The sequence below is a fragment of the Homarus americanus genome, unplaced genomic scaffold (genome assembly GCF_018991925.1).
Source record: "Homarus americanus isolate GMGI-L3 unplaced genomic scaffold, GMGI_Hamer_2.0 scaffold50281, whole genome shotgun sequence".
Taxonomy (NCBI): domain Eukaryota; kingdom Metazoa; phylum Arthropoda; class Malacostraca; order Decapoda; family Nephropidae; genus Homarus; species Homarus americanus.
This window is the reverse complement of record NW_024742338.1, coordinates 2,742,400-2,759,346: the sequence shown is the minus strand read 5'-3', so window position 1 is coordinate 2,759,346 and position 16,947 is coordinate 2,742,400. Positions and strand designations below refer to the sequence as shown.

Sequence of the window (16,947 nt, the reverse complement as noted above, 5' to 3'; positions counted from 1 at the left end):
GAATCAAAGAAGTTAACCTGAAAGTTTTCTGTACTAATAGTTTTTAGCTATTAATTATATAAAAAACTTTACTTTTTGCTTTTTAAATACTGGCAGTGTCAGTATTATAAAGGCAATAATATGCAATTCAAACTGAAGTCAAACAATAGTTGTAAACAAAGAGTTGAACAAAGTCCTACAAGTTTCACACCCAAGCCACTGAAGGTGTATGATGTCGAATAGAATCTCGTTGGAGCAGTAATTTTGCTTGTGCATTTACTCTGTCATGAATTTATTTTTATGCAAGTCTGATGCAAAGTTACTACAGTACAGTATTGTTTCCCTGAGTGCACTTGCCATCTGAGTGGTGTGGGTTGAGAGACCTGGAAGGGCAGTACAGAAGTGTTTTTAGTGTAGTTAAACATTACCACTAATTATGGACGTGAATTATTTGTGATGAGTTAGTGAAGATAGAAATTTGTATATTATTATAACCTAATTTATTACATACATTTTGTGTGGAGTGGGCTGGTAGGGCTTACATAGGGCTAAGGCAGTGGCAACAACAATCAGACTGTTGCAGTAGTGGCAACAACCATCAGACTGTTGCAGTAGTGGCAGCAACCATCAGACTGTTGCAGTAGTGGCAGCAACCATCAGACTGTTGCAGTAGTGGCAGCAACCATCAGACTGTTGCAGTAGTGGCAGCAACAGTCAGTGATGTACAAAGAGTTTTAAGTTGATCACCCACTGTGGGAAGTGATATGTTCTATACTCAGGTGACTATGGATATCCGCATCAAAGTTCCAGGTGGCTCGTCCTGGATCTCCTTTGTCACCTCTGAGTCCTGGCGGTCCTGGGTGACCTGGAGTGCCCTTCCCAGGTGGTCCTTTGCGTCCCTTAGGTCCTCTCTTCCCATAACAGCACTCGCCCTTAGGTCCCGGTTCACCTGGTTCGCCGTTAGGACCTGGTCTACCTGCTGGTCCAACAAAACACGTCTCCTCGGGGCACTGGCCGGGTTCACCTGCAGGACCTTTGTGTCCTTTGTCTCCACGGTCACCTTCCTCTCCAGGAATCCCTGGCTCACCCACCATGTCATAAGCTGTTGTGAAAAGTAAGGCCAGATCAATACTTGAAGAATTGAGAAGACAAACTTTTATAAAACAAATTTATTAATGTACTGTGTCTAGCCCAACAGTTGCAAATGAAGTGACTTCAAACTTGGACGAAAGTCTAACTGTCATGAACAGATAGCGTGTGTTGTCTGTGTGTTATGGGTTAAAACATCAAGGTGTTGATTGAAAGTCAAGCTCAATACTTTTTTGGGAGATATAGATCTTGTGTTGATATACTGTATTGTAGATACAGTACACAGCTAGACCCCGACTTACGACGGGGTTAGGGACCCAAATCCAGGTCGTAAGTCCGACATAGATAAACATTTTTTTTTTTTTTTTTAATGAAAAATCTACAATGAAATACAGTACAGTAAAAGTAATGAATAATGAGGAATGGATACAGTACAGTGAAAGTAATAAATAATAAGGAATGGATACAGTGTGACTGAGCACTTACCTTTAATGTAGTCAGCTGAATGCACATGGGGCCCCCATAATTTCCTAATTATACATGGAAACTACATTAACTGGAAACGTTTCAGTATAGAAAATGCATGTGTCATTTGAAAAAAAAAAAAAAAAAAAAAAATTTTTAATAAAAAATCTGCGGCGGTCGTAAGTCCCGACGGTCATAAGTCGTAGCAGTCGTAAGTCGGGGTCTGCATTTACGCGGTTTTTTGTTTACGCGTTTGGTCATTTACGCGGTGCCTTCCCAGAATGAAATGTTTTAATTACGCGGTAAATTTCATCATTTACGCGGGAAGCGGCTCGGGCAGGGTGCGCACAAGGTCGCCCAGTCATCAAAACATTACCGAGTTCTTCACCCGCCACCCACCACAGCCGGTCCAAGTCAGTGATGGTGATAGTGATGGTGAGGATATGGACTTTGAGGGGTTTGACAAAGAGGCCCTGCAAGCCTCTGTGGTGGATAGTGATACAATTGATACAAGAGATACAGGTGAGGGCCAATAATCTGCCCTCTGCCTCGGAACCAACCCCCCATCCCCGTGTGCCCAGCCATCTTTTCTACTAACGTAAGTGTTAAAAAACCTAATATTATTGATATTTCTCTTAAATATTAATTGTGTGTGCATACCATCATAAAATTAAGATGTTATTTTTGCTACAACGTACGTATTGTGTCGGAAAAAGTGGAGTTTGGGAGTCGGCCCAGTCTCTATTTCAATTAATCCCATATGTTCTGTTCTTTCGTTTACGCGTTTCTCGTTTTTTGCGGACCTCCACGGGTTCAATTGACCTCGTAAATGCAGACTACTGTATACTGTAGTTTAAAAACACTACAAGGATGTGTCTCCAATAGACAAGCTCTGATTACTTTACTAAATTAAGTTTTAAAGGTCAAGGTCACTGTTGGTGTTAAAAATCAAGACTTGGTCCAGGGTGTCTCATATGCATGTTTACACACTGCATCACAAGTTTTTGTCGTGAATGTGTCAATTACAACAGCAACTTTGTCCTCGCATATTGATGTTCGACCCACAACCATTCATATGATTGCCACAAAAATCTGTAAGGCAGTGTGTATATAGTTTTGGAGACAGTGTACAGTATTTTTATGAAATTTATCTATAGTATGCATCATCTGTTGATAAAGTGTACAGCATTAAATTGAGGTCACTGTCAAAGGTCAAAACTTTGTCAAGAAATATTTCTATGAAACCACTGAGTATGTATCAGCACGAGACAATTGGCACAACACCATATTTCAAAGGTCAGTGTCACTGCTCAAGATCAGAGTTCATAGTCTTATACAGTGCATAACTTATGAACCATATACGGTATGCTAGATATTTTAATGAAACTTCAGATAAAGAAAAAAATATTATTACAGGCTTGGAAATGGCTGTTAAACGGTGGTGGTGAAGATGCGGAACACAGAAGTGTACGGCCAGGGTCACAAGTTCATCCCCTCCCAAAATGAAGCAGCATCGACCCCAAGTGAGATAAAACAGTGCACCAGCACCTAGTGACAGTCGGGGTAAGTCAGTTCAGAGACTCATTCCCGTGATTCAGTTTCACCGCAGGAGCAAATTTTTGTCCACGACTGTACTGTACGCCATTGATATTGTAGCTACTTATTGAGGACATTTGCATCAAGAGGCATTTCTCACCTTCCAGTCTTAATGAAATGCTGGCTGAAAACTAGACCCAAATACACACCATCACCCTTCAGCAACACTTCCTTCCCCAGAAATCATTTGATGCTCTGGTCTCTCCCTCACTCGCTCATTCACTTTTTCCTCCTGGGTGTGTCTTCCTCACATACAGTAAATCCTTTTCTCCCCTTTCTCCCTCACCTTCCTGTGATCAATATCTGATTCAAACTCTTATCATATGACGGTAGAATCCACAGTTAGGATACCTCTATTAAATTTACAAATCAGACCTTTTTTTCAGTAAATCTTGGTTCTATATTATTGTATTTAAAAGGAAAGAATTTGCTATTAACCATTGGCAAATATATCATGGGGTGAAAGTTTAGCTAAAAAGAGTTGGTGTTGTGTGTCAAAAGGTAGTCAGAGAAAATGTAATTAATGGTTGAAAATAAGAATTTACTTCAAGGGTTATTTAGCATTGTATGAACCAGTGATGTGTGTTTGTAGCCATAAGTAGAATGTGTTTGGCCAGTAGTCAAGGCTGTAGTACAGTACAGTATGTCCTTCCTCAAGACCGGGAGATAGAGTATCAGATAACTTCAAGTGTTGTATTATCACCTCGATAACTCAATAACCTAGAGATTAAAATAACCCAAACTGGCCAATGAATCAACACATACACTACCATGTTCCCTTAAATTACACACTTGGGAAACAAACAACAAACTTCATTCATCTATTATCATCACATGTTACCTGAGCTCTTGTATGGTTGTCATATTTTAGAGTGATAAATGCCTCTTAACCACAGGATACAGTACAGTATATTTAAGGGTAATTATGGAAGCTGTAAATGTTTGATGGTACTAAAACATTCTCAGGGTTGTTTGTGTGACAGTGCTGAAGTGTTTGGGATGTGTAGTTACTGCTTGAATACACTGTTCTGTACTGTACTTGAAAACCTTAATAAGACTCTAAATTATGTTACAGTAAATGGATGACTTTTAGTATGGAAATATTTGTTTTTCACCTATCAACCTCCACTACCACCTTCCCCAACCCTGTCTCACTATTACCCCTGTACTGACCTCTGTCAATGGCAACCCTCATGCGGAGTATCGCAGCTATCAGTAGGTCGATCCTGGTGTCAAGTTTAGAGATGAGATCAACGTGCTTCCTCACCAAGACGTATTTGGAGACCAGGAGAGAGATTTCCCACGGGCACTTCTCTGGCTCTTTCTGTGTGAGAAATGTCAGGTCAGCTCAGGTTCGGTTAGGTTGGTTTGGGTCGAGTTAGGTCAGGTTTAGGTTAGGTTGGGTCATGTCAAGTTAGGTTGGGTTAGGTTACATCAGGATAAGTTAGGTTAGGTTATGTCAGGTCAGGTTGGGTTAGGTTATCTCAGGCCAGGTTAGGTTATAAAATCATTCTAGGTAACCATAGTAAAAGTAAGGATGATAGAATGGTACTAGAAGGGGATATTGTGTAGGTCAGGTCAGGTCAGGTTAGGTTCAGGTTTATAAAATCATCCTAGATAATCATAATGACAAATAAGAATGATAAGATAATGATAAAAAAAGGAAATACAGGTGCTCCTCTACTTATAAATGAGTTACGTTCATGGGGCTTGTTTGTAAGTCCAACTTTACTCCTGTAGGTACCAAACATATTGTAAAAAATGAAGATTATGGAGATTTAGTACAGCTATACTCTTTAATACAGCCTTCAAACCTGGCTCACTCTTCTCCTCTAAGGTAATGTTTGTTCTATCTGGAATTTTCTTCAAAATAATTCAGTCCCATCCACATTAAACACCTGTTCTGGCAGGTAACCCCATCAGTGATGAAGTTTGTATCTCTGAAAGTTTGTAAGTTACTAAAACTTATCTACAGTATTGACAAACAGTGTAGCACAGGTAATGAAAATAAACATCCTTATTTCACTGTATCAAGATTCTATAACGACATCTATAAATTATCTACTATAGTTGGATGTTAGTTTGAAAGTATTAATAAAAAGCAAAGTCAAACTGAATGAAAATGTTGTGTGTCAAAAGGAAGTCAGAAAAAATGTAATTAATGGTTGAAAATAAGACAATTTACTTCAAGAGTTTTTAGCATTGTATGAACCAGTGATGTGTGTTTGTGGCCAGCAGTAGTATGTGTCTGTGGCCAGTAGTAGTACGGTATGTGTTAGTAGCCAGTAGTAGTATGTGTTAGTGGCCAATAATAGTATGTGTTAGTGACCAGAAGTAGTATGTATTCATAACCAGTGGTAGTAAGTGCTTCCTCAAGACAGGGATATAGAGCATCAGATAACTTCAAGTGTTGTATTATCAGCTGGACAACTCAATAAACTAGAAATTAAAAAATAACCCAAACTGGCCAATGAATCAACACATACACTACCATGTTCCCTTAAATTACACACTTGGGAAACAAATAACAAACTTCATTCATCTATTATCATCACCTGTTGTCTGAGCTCTTGTATGGTTGTCATATTTTCCAAGGATAAGGGAAACTTTTACTTTTTTATTTACAGTACAGTACTGTATTGTACTGTATTGGGAGATTTTTGTTACCTAATCTCATTTGACAAGAACTGTATTGTATATTATTTTTATGACAGAGAAGTTTGTAGTCATGGTGCCGACATACAGGATCAGCTAGCAACATACCGAGCACTGATTGTCACAACAACCTCCGCCAGCCATGATGATGATGATGCGTTCCATGATGTCCGTGTGGTCACAGTCTTGGTCTGGACAAACACCATCAGTACATACACCAGGGGGTCCAGTCAATCCTGGGGGCCCAGGGATACTTCGTCCTGGGGGTCCCGGGGGGCCGGGGTTTCCTGTGCAAGGGGGTCCAGGAGAGCCTGGAAAACCTTGCGGGCCAGGTGGGCAAACTGTTGGATCACTGTCTGGACATACTGGGCAAGGTGTGATTGGACATGATGGGCAAGGTGTGACTGGATATTGTGGGCAAGGTGTGACTGGAGGTTGTGGGCAAGGCATATTTAGACAAGGCTGTGGGCAGTATTGTGATCCTGCACCATAGACACACCGCTGCTGCTGGTACGGCTGCAGGTACTGCTGCTGGTTCTGCTGCAGGTACGGCTGCAGGTTCGGCTGCAGTTGGCGCCTGGTTGCCTCGTTGATAGTCATAGGTTGGAGTTCTGCCAGTAGGTGGTCAAGCTGGTTCAGCTGGCTCTCGCTGGTGCCATTCACTCTCCCTGCCGGTGCAACACATATGAACCTAAGATATGGCAAAAGGTGGTCATAGCTCCCATGGCTCTATGGTGATGAGAATTTTTCATGAAAATGGCAGAGCCTATGTTTTACTGTGCCCTTCCAGTCATACTTTGTTGCATTAGTTTTGTATTTACTGTGGCATTCAGTGGTAATGTGTGAACTATCTGGTTTGTCCGTTACTTCACACAAGCCAATATTGCTCATCGGTAATAGGTTCGTCCCCATAAATCATTCAGTGTTATGCTCTCCACACATTACTGCCCATCACCCTGACATCCAATGCATCCTTCTACATCACAGGTGTCCCCCTCTCCTTCCTACCATCCACCTCTCAGTTACTCTCTCTTTACCCACCTTTCTTTATCCATTCTCCCACTGTGTCCTCATTACCTGACCATACATTTTATTTCTGAGTTTTGGTCAAGTTCAAATATGCTTCTGAAGAACTAATGCATTATTTAAACATCATTACAAAACAAAATGGGGGATTTTTACATCGCTACCTCACCTACACACTGCACTTCTGTACTATATTCTCTGGAAGCTGCTCATTATTAGTGGAGGCAGACGTAAGTATCCTGTAGAACTGCTACACATTTACCAGAAGAAGTGGGCAGTTGCAGAGTAAGTGGAGCGTACCAAGTGTTGTGGGGTTGAGAAGCACCGGGTGGGTGGTAGGGGACTGGGAACCCGACTGAAGGCGACCTCTCCTTCGAGCAGCAGACACTGAGGGCGGCAGATACAGGAGGGGAACCAGCAGCAAAGAGGTGGTCACCGCCACCCAGCGATCTGCGGCCATCTTTTACCTGCCTCCTGAAATAATATGACGGTTCAGTGATCTGATTGTTCTTAAGTTTGAAGGTTTGTTGATGACATCTAACCTAACCTAAACTTCAAACGATACTGACACGTAACTAATTACAAACTATAGTGCCAATAAAGGTGGTCAATGCCCTCAGCCTTGTCACGTCAAAGTCCAAAGGGAATGACATTGGGGAGGAGGATGGGGTATAGTTGATTACCAAACTTGCTTGAGATAACTAGTGAAATATACTGCTGCTGTGGTGGTGGTGTTACAGCTCTCCCACCAGTGTTATAACATACACAGTAACCACAAGCCAAAAGTTGCCATTCACATGTCACAGATGATTGGTAATTACCTTTGTAAAACTAATCACAAATTTCCAAGTAATTGAGATAAGTAATCACATAAGTTACAACATTTAGACTCGGAGCTCTTAGCCAGCATATTGAGAAGGACATTTACCTCAACTTTTACTCCACTTGTATGGTGTTGCACGGGGTTATGGTGTTGCTGTACAGGGTTATGGTGTTGCTGTACAGGGTTATGGTGTTGCTGTACAGGGTTATGGTGTTGCTGTACAGGGTTATGGTGTTGCTGTACAGGGTTATGGTGTTGCTGTACAGGGTTATGGTGTTGCTGTACAGGGTTATGGTGTTGCTGTACAGCTGTACAGGGTTATGGTGTTGCTGTACAGGGTTAGGGGTTATGGTGTTGCTGTACTGTACAGGGTTATGGTGTTGCTGTACAGGGTTATGGTGTTGCTGTACAGGGTTATGGTGTTGCTGTACAGGGTTATGGTGTTGCTGTACAGGGTTAGGGTTATGGTGTTGCTGTACAGGGTTATGGTGTTGCTGTACAGGGTTATGGTGTTGTTGTACAGGGTTATGGTGTTGCTGTACAGGGTTATGGTGTTGTACAGAGTTACAGGGTTATGGTGGTGTACAGTGTTGTACATTGGTGGTGTTGTACAGGGTTATGGTGTTGTACAGGGTTATGGTGGTGTACAGGGTTATGGTGGTTACAGGGTTATGTGGTGTTGTACAGGGTTATGGTGGTGTTGTACAGGGTTATGGTGTTGTACAGGGTTATGGTGGTGTACAGGGTTATGGTGGTGTTGTACAGAGTTATGGTGGTGTTGTACATGTACAGGGTTATGGTGTACAGGGTTATGGTGATGTTGTACAGGGTTATGGTGGTGTTGTACAGGGTTATGGTGTTGTACACAGGGTTATGGTGGTGTTGTACAGGGTTATGATGGTGTTGTACAGGGTTATGGTGGTGTTGTACAGGGTTATGGTGTTGGGGTTATGGTGGTGTACAGGGTTATGGTGGTAGGTGTATGGTGGTTGTACAGGGTTATGGTTGTACAGGGTTATGGTGTTATGGTGTGTTGTACAGGGTTATGGTGTGTTGTACACATGGTGTTGTACATGGTGTTGGAGTTATGTGTATGTACAGGGTTATGGTGGTGTTGTACAGGGTTATGGTGGTTATGGTGGTGTTGTACAGGGTTATGGTGTTGTACAGGGTTATGGTGGTGTTGTACCAGGGTTATGGTGGTTGTACAGGGTTAGGGTTGGTGGTGTTGTACAGGGTTATGGTGGTGTTGTACAGGGTTATGGTGGTGTTGTACAGGGTTATGGTGGTGTTGTACAGGGTTATGGTGGTGTTGTACAGGGTTATGGTGGTGTTGTACAGGGTTATGGTGGTGTTGTACAGGGTTATGGTGGTGTTGTACAGGGTTATGGTTAAAATGAGACAAACTCACAGAGAAGAGATGATTACATACAAGTAGGAAGTATAGAGAGTAGGAATGTAAAGATAGGAAACTGGTAGCGTGGCCGTGATGTTATTTACTCTGTGTCAACACGCTTATCTTCTACGTCAGTGCACATATCTATTCTTCTCAAGGGACAACCTCTCTGAAGTGATAGTCTTATGAGATCTCACGAATGGAATGAGAATCATTCAGAGAGGTTGGTCATTGAGGTCATTCTTGTCACTCGCACAGTCACGCTCGTCCCCTCCCCCCAGGTCGGGGGGGACTTCACAACGCCCCAGCTAAGCAGAGTCCCGCATACGAGAGCCCAGCCAACACCCACTGGGCCTTCGTCAGGTGTACAGTACATATGAGTCATTGTCAGAGCAATCTCTAGGGTGAGTTACCTACTGTGGGAAGTGTATTCATTCATGTGTCCGAGAAGTCAGTGTCGAGTAACGTAAGACGTAATGTGTTAGTCCCCCGATATAATAGTGATATTAATGTGTCCATGTCATTGAGTGAATGAATAAATAGTTTTATCGAAGAGGTGTTTGAGAGGTTGTCCCTTGAGAAGAATAAATATGTGCACTGACGTAGAAGATAAGCGTGTTGACACAGAGTAAATAACATCACGGCCACGCTACCCAACCTTGCTATATTTACATTCCTACTCTCTATTACTTCCTACTTATATGTAATAATTATCTTCTTGTGAGATCTGTCTCATTATATGGTGTTGTACAGGGTTATGGTGGTGTTGTACAGGGTTATGGTGGTGTACAGGGTTATGGTGTTGTACAGGGTTATGGTGTTGTACAGGGTTATGGTGTTGTACAGGGTTATGGTGGTGTTGTACAGGGTTATGGTGGTGGTGTACAGGGTTATGGAGTTGTACAGGATTATGGTGGTGTCCAGGGTTATGGTGGTGTTGTACAGGGTTATGGTGGTGTTATACAGGGTTATGGTGGTGTTGTACAGGGTTATGGTGTTGTTGTACAGGGTTATGGTGTTGTACAGGGTTATGGTGTTGTACAGGATTATGGTGTTGTTGTACAGGGTTATGGTGTTGTACCTTTAATGAGGGTCTTTAGGTCGCACTAAACTGTACACTGGAGGTATAGTTAGTACAATTGAGGAGAACATTGTACATGCTAATTACAGGTGAAACATTAGTGACATACCTGTATAAGAGATGTGATGGGGGTGGTAGCGGTGATAGTAGTGGGCCCGGTGGTGGTGGTGGCAGGCAGAGAAGGGGCACTGTTGGAGGAGGACGTGGTGATGGTGTGTGTGTGTTGCCTTCCCCCCTCCTCCTTCTTACCTCCCCTCTCCCCTTACCCCCCTCCCCACCCTCCCTCTAACCCCCCACCCTCCCCTTACCCCCCCTCCAACATGCTGCTCTTCACTTTTGTACCCATTTTAGTGGAGCAAATTATAAAAAAAATGATATATTATTTTATTTTATTTTAATACAGGTACAGTACAGGTACAGTTGGAAGTACAGTACAGTACAGGTATAGATACAAGCACAGGAAATATATCAGGCTACCAAAAAAAAAAGTAATCAAATTGCAGAAATTCTGAAATGGTTGAGAACTGGTATAAAATATTGAAGAAATTGTAGAAAAATAGAGATGAAGCAATATTGTTGAAGTCATGCAAATAGTACCAAAAAGATCGTAAGAAATATTAAACAAACGAAAAATAATAGAAATGACTAGAAGTATTAAATAGCAACAGTTACTTACACCACACTAACCTAACCTAGCTTGGACCACACTAACTTAACCTAACCTAACCACCAGGCTAGCATGAGGAGTTGATGCTTGTTTGCTGAGATCCACAGAGTGTAGGTCGACCTTGAGACAACAAGGAGGTGTTGTGTAGTTTGGAGGATTGGCGAGGGAGAGGGAGGGAGGCTGCAAATAATGTGAGAGGGTCCCTTGTTGTAGGACAGATCCCACCGCCTTCACCAACACACCACCATCTTCACCAACACACCACCATCACCAACACACCACCGCCTTCACCAACACACCACCATCTTCACCACCATCACCAACACACCACCATCTTCACCAACACACCACCATCTTCACCAACACACCACCATCTTCACCAACATACCACCATCTTCACCAACACTGTGTACAAATAACTACACAGTGTACAGTACATGACAACATTGTACACACACAAACACACATTATTTGTTAATCAAGAGACCCATTCCCTAATTATGTAACTGTATATTTCCAGCCTTCTGACTGCCATGATCTTTTAATAAACCGTTAATTATTATTATTATTATTATTATTATTATTATTGTTATTATTATTATTATTATTATTATTATTATTATTATTATTATTATTATTATTATTATTACTACACACACACACACTGTCAACATTTATATTCATTGTACTGTATACTTACGTAATTAACCTAACCTAACCTAACCTAATGTAACCATACTTAATCTATACTTACCTAACCTAGACTAATCTAAGTTAATCTAACCTACCTTAACTTAATCTAACCTAACCTAATCTACCCTTAACTACACACGGTACTTTGTGTGTGTATGTGTGTGTGTGAAAGCATGTGCGAATTAGAACACACACACACACACACACACACACACACACACACACACACACACACACACTATTCAGTCAGGTCTTTGCATCCGTACAGGGAGGAGGCGCCTACAGCCTCTTGCCAAGGTACAGTAGAAATACAGTTACTTTTAAAATATAAATACTGTACTTACTGTTGTAGTGATGCACGTGCAAGCTACAGAATATTGTGTGGTTACAGTCAGTTATGCAGGTACAGTCACTCAAAGACAGTCTGTTATGTGTTGTAATAAGTTATTGTTGTTATTCTGACAGGAGTTATGATGAGTGTGTTGTGGATAGGCGCCCTCTTGCTGGTGGTGGTGAGTGGGCGTGTAACCTTTGCCCATGTTACAACGCCCATTGTTGGTAAGTGGACAAAGTTTATAGTACAGGTGTTGTGAGTTACATTACAGGTGTTGTGAGTTACATTACAGGTGTTGTGAGTTACAGTACAGGTGTTGTGAGTTACAGTACAGGTGTTGTGAGTTACAGTACAGGTGTTGTGAGTTACAGTACAGGTGTTGTGAGTTACAGTACAGGTGTTGTGAGTTACAGTACAGGTGTTGTGAGTTACACTACAGGTGTTGTGAGTTACAGTACAGGTGTTGCCATTAAACCTTGTCAACTCAATCCTTCAAATACCCTTCTAGATGGCGGTGTCGTAGGAGAAGAAGGAGGTACAGATGGCGAAGAAGAGGGAGGAGGAGAGGAGAGAATGGCTCGTTGGAGAAGCTTGAAGGAGCAGCTGTTATCTCTCAAGGGCGACCCCGACCTCGAGGACGACTCCCCGCACACCAGGCATCCGAGGACGCTCTTCTCCGTGAGTTTAGCGAGGAGGAGGAGGATAGTGGTGGCGATGAAGTCAATTCTCAAAGGTTCAAAAATTAAATTTTCTCTCATACCTGATCTCTCTCTCTCTCTCTCTCTCTCTCTCTCTCTCTCTCTCTCTCTCTCTCTCTCTCTCTCTCTCTGGTTCTTTTACCTAGTGGCCGCCCACTAGAGGTGGCCACGCCCAGGGAAGGAGGCCAGTGGCGTATGTAGGATCCTTCCATTGTTCTTGATAATCTTCCCAAGGGCTATTTTGAAGCTCAGTCCTGTTCTTTATACCACAGCTTGAGATGCTGTACCGTTCCATAGGTCTACCAGCCTCTGTGTGAAGAAGTCTTTCCTTATGTTCGTTCTGTATAATAACTTGGTGAGCTTGTAGTTATGTCCCCTCGTGCTGGTGGTGCGTGGCGTCACAACAAATGGTCCGGGTTCAGTGAGATCTGCCCCATTGTGCCTTGTCTGAAGGGTTGTTAGTCCTATGGCCCTCAGTCTACGTGGATAATCTAAATAACATAGTTCAGGAATCATCTTAGTCTCTCTTTGTTGCACCTTTTCTAGGGATGTTAGATCTTCCTGGAGGCAGGGTTTTCATGCCTGTATACAGTAATCTAGGCTCATAAATGACTCAAAAATTGAAGGAGCATATTTCTATCTCTGTATTCCAAGGTAAGCTTTACAATATAATTCCCAAATTTAGGTTTACTGTCCCCACTTGTTGTCCCGCCTTCAGTGACTGATCTATCACAACGCCAAGATCTTTCTCCTTATCACCAGTATCCAGGAAGGAGTTAATAGAATAATTTTGATGAGGGTTTTATCCTACATACCAAAAGTCATGTATTTTATAATGTTCAAAAGCATTTTCCAACCTGGGAATTATTTGAACAGCTCATGCAAGTCTTTCTGTATAGTTGTGACATCGTCTTGACTTGCTTCTGTACCTTCCTAAATATCTTTTTGTCGTCTGTAAACTTGATTCAATGACACTGTGGCTAAATGTGCATTCATTGACGTTAAGGAACACACAGACAAACAGTAATGGTCAACACAATGCATCTCCAACCCTTAATAAACTATACAGCCCAACTCAACCCAACTCAACCCAACCCAACCCAACAGTAAACCACGACCTTCTTGACAGGCAGGGTACACAGGATGCTCGTGCTCAGACTTGGCCGCCCTCGCTGCCCAGATCTCCCTGTTCGAGGAGGAGGTGAAGAGCATTGGAGAGATGGAAAACAAACTTTCTATCATCTCCACAGCCATCAAGCAACTCGGCATATGGGTCGACGCAGGTCAGTCTTGAGGGTGTGGGTTAGGGGGATTGAGGGTGTGAGTTAGGGGGCAAGGGTGTTTGTTAGGGGGTGAAGGTTTAGGTTATAGGGTGAGAGTGTGGGTTATGGGATGAGGGTGTGGGTTATGGGGTGAGGATGTGGGTTATAGGGTGAGAGTGTGGGTTTTGGGGTGAAGGTGTGGGTTATGGGGTGAGGGTGTGGGTTATAAGAACATAAGAATGGAGGAAACTGCAGCGGGCCTATTGGCCCATACTGGGCAGTCCCATTTACACCCAACCCCTATCGCTCATATATCCATCCAACCTATGTTTGAAGCTATCCAGCGTATTCGAGTTAATGGTGATGTTTGATAACTTGTTCCAGTCGTCCACTACTCTATTTCCAAACCAATGTTTACCTATTTTGCGCCTACATCTAAATTTGTCTAATTTAAAACCATTGTTACGAGTTCTCTCCCGGTTGGATAGTTTGAGTACCTTTGTTATATCACCTTTGTTTAGCCCTGACTTCCATTTATACACCTCGATCATATCGCCCCTCACTATACGTCTTTTGAGGAAGTGCAAATTAAGATGCTTAACCTGCCTGCACTCAAGATTCCTAATGCCTTGGATTAGTCTCGTCATTCTCCTCTGAAATTTTTCTAGGGTTTCTACTATACAGCATATCCATTTTGTAGTACGGTGACCAAAACTGAACTGCATAATCCAAGTGAGGTCTCACAAGCGCAAGATATAGTTTTAGGATAACCTCGTTAGTCTTGTAACTAACACTCCTTTGTATGAACCCAAGATACTTTGTTAGCCTTGTTTCTAGCAAATACACATTGTTGACTTGGTTTAAGATTCCTACTTATCATTACTCCAAAATCTTTCTCACAGTCGGATTTCTCTATAACAACGTTGTTCATCCGGTATCTGGTTTCTCTGTTTACATCTCCTAGATTAAGTACGTACTTTACATTTGTCCACATTAAATTTCATCTGCTATTTTTCAGACCATGCAAAAACATTTGTTTAGATCTTTCTATAGTTTTGCGGAGTCCTCGTCAGATTTAATTACACGCCCTATTTTAGTGTCATCAGCAAATTTGCTTATGTTGCTGTCTATGCCTATATCTATGTCGCTTATGAATATAATAAATAGTGGGGTGAGGGTGTGGGTTATCCAGGCTGACGGACTATTTCTCCCCCTTTCAGGTATCAGAGGTCCTCAGGGGCATGAGGGCATCCCCGGAACCCAAGGACCACCAGGGCTCCCAGGGGACGATGGCGATGAGGGCCCTACTACCATCAGGACCCGACAGGGGATCCCAGGGCCTCCTGGACATCCTGGGCCTTCTGGCGTTCGCGGACCGAAGGGCAATACGGGCGACTGCATCAAGGGCAACAAGGGCACGCAGGGCAAGAGGGGCAACCCTGGGGTAGGCTTCCAGGGTCTGAGGGGTCTGCCAGGGCCTTCAGGTTTGGTAGGTAACCCAGCCCCTGACCTTAAGACCCTCCGATCTGCTGCCCAAGCCAAGAGGACCCAGTAACAGCCCCCTCCCCCAGGTTCCTCCTCCATTCTCCCCCTGGCCCCCCCTCCCCGCCCCCCTTCCCCCTCCTCGCCCTACCACGGCACATCTGACCAATGCGAAGTATGTGTCACAATCCACGTGTACTCGGGCAAGGCTTTAACCCATCCTACGGTTACCGAACCTAACCTAAGAGAACATTTACCAAACTAAACCTTAACTTAACCCAACTCATCCAAAGGTCACTTAATTTTACCTAAATTCCCCTAATGTGACGTCATGATGATCGAACACCAATCAGGGCACGTATTACCCGAGTCCACGTAGATTCTCCTAATTCTTGGTGATGGCGTGCAAGGGTTAATTAAGGATTGTGGGAAGGGGAGGAGGAAGAAGAGGAGGAGGTGGTGGTGGTGGTGGAGGAAGAAGAGGAGGTGGTGGTGGAAGAAGATGAGGTACACCATTGTTTTACCTGTACAGTAGATTGCCGTAGTACATAGCTTTATTACCTCTGTACACGAAGCTTATTGTACTTAAATATGTACATTAAGCTTGCTCTTCTTGCCACTGTACACTAAGCTTATAATGAAGTACACTGAAGTATGTAGAAGTTGTATTTTCTTTACCTATGTTCAGTGGTGTTGTCGAGGCCACCAAGCACGAGACAGAGAGAGAACAATGGTGATCAAGTTAACCTGTATCATACACCCACCCCAGATGTGTACAGATGGTTGTTAGTGTAGAGTATGGCGATAGTGGTGTAGAGAAGTAGAAGTAGTGTAGATGTTGGTGTTATTGGTGTAAAGTAGATTATAGTGTCTGTACCGTTGGGGGGAGGGATTCATGTATTTTCTTCCCTTCTTTTTATATTTTCTTTCAACTTCTCAAAGTATTTATTTCTTTCAGTTTCTTATTTACTTTATTTATTACTTGTTATCTATTTCTTAGTTATTTTACTTCTTATACATATAACCTTCAACCTCTTAAACCTGCGGTAGTGTGGCAAGGTGTAGGGTACGTGGATAATGATACCCCTTACGTACAACAAAGATGATTTATTACAATGAAGTTGAGTACCTGATGAATTTAACACATGAACCGCTCTTTGAGGTTCACTCAACACTTGACCAAATTTACGTTAACATTGATACACATTACAGGGACCATTTGGCCTTACTTCAACGTCAGCCAAATAAGTATTCAACGTTAACAGGACCATGTTCAGTCAAAATTACTATAGGTTACTGGTTAACATTTTATGATAGTGACACACAACAAGAATTGATCGTCAGTCCTATAATTACAGCACTACTTAAACTAACACTTCATAGCACTTCTCAACTCGTCACAAGATTGTTATTCATGTACACCCACTAAAAAATTATTCGGCACCCTTATGGAGTGATACAATATGACACGGGTGCCAAATAATTTTTAGTGGGTGTCCATCTAATTATTATTACTCTCAATACTGGGGACACAGGTTACTCTGGCACACACAGTTATCACGACTCCATGAGTGGTGATGTAACCTTGCCTCTCGTTTCTTGTCAATATTATACCTGTTAAAACTCCTAACACCGTATGATACATTGGTGTCCATTTACGAGGTGGGAATAAGATACCCGAGATGGAACAATTACGGATAC

The 16,947-nt window shown here is 42.5% G+C and overlaps 2 protein-coding genes across 2 annotated transcripts; one reads left to right on the top strand and one right to left on the bottom strand.

The window, feature by feature from the left end:
• Positions 1–464: 464 nt before the first annotated feature.
• On the bottom strand, positions 465–10,328 carry LOC121876837 (collagen alpha-2(VI) chain-like). Its single transcript, XM_042382284.1, has 5 exons — positions 10,220–10,328; positions 7,111–7,284; positions 5,893–6,452; positions 4,303–4,453; positions 465–1,081 (listed from the first exon to the last, which is right to left on the bottom strand). The coding sequence occupies exons 2-5, from the start codon at positions 7,268–7,270 to the stop codon at positions 723–725; spliced, it is 1,230 nt and encodes a 409-aa protein (XP_042238218.1). The 5' UTR covers positions 7,271–7,284; positions 10,220–10,328; the 3' UTR covers positions 465–722.
• Positions 10,329–11,687: 1,359 nt separating this feature from the next.
• LOC121876838 (collagen alpha-2(IX) chain-like) lies at positions 11,688–15,908 on the top strand. The gene is made up of 5 exons (XM_042382285.1): positions 11,688–11,767; positions 11,936–12,028; positions 12,313–12,482; positions 13,632–13,785; positions 14,985–15,908. Exons 2-5 carry the CDS (start codon positions 11,941–11,943, stop codon positions 15,317–15,319), a joined length of 747 nt encoding a protein of 248 aa, XP_042238219.1. The 5' UTR covers positions 11,688–11,767; positions 11,936–11,940; the 3' UTR covers positions 15,320–15,908.
• Positions 15,909–16,947: the final 1,039 nt, after the last annotated feature.

Excerpts from the sequence above, each read along its gene's own strand:
- LOC121876837 (XM_042382284.1), bottom strand. The coding sequence starts at position 7,270 with ATGGCCGCAGATCGCTGGGTGGCGGTGACCACCTCTTTGCTGCTGGTT. Across the intron at positions 6,453-7,110 it reads TCTCAACCCCACAACACTTG|GGAGAGTGAATGGCACCAGC; the intron begins GTACGCTCCACT and ends TTGCACCGGCAG. Across the intron at positions 4,454-5,892 it reads GTTGTGACAATCAGTGCTCG|AAAGAGCCAGAGAAGTGCCC; the intron begins GTATGTTGCTAG and ends TTTCTCACACAG.
- LOC121876838 (XM_042382285.1), top strand. The coding sequence starts at position 11,941 with ATGATGAGTGTGTTGTGGATAGGCGCCCTCTTGCTGGTGGTGGTGAGT. Across the intron at positions 12,029-12,312 it reads TGTTACAACGCCCATTGTTG|ATGGCGGTGTCGTAGGAGAA; the intron begins GTAAGTGGACAA and ends ATACCCTTCTAG. Across the intron at positions 12,483-13,631 it reads ATCCGAGGACGCTCTTCTCC|GCAGGGTACACAGGATGCTC; the intron begins GTGAGTTTAGCG and ends CCTTCTTGACAG.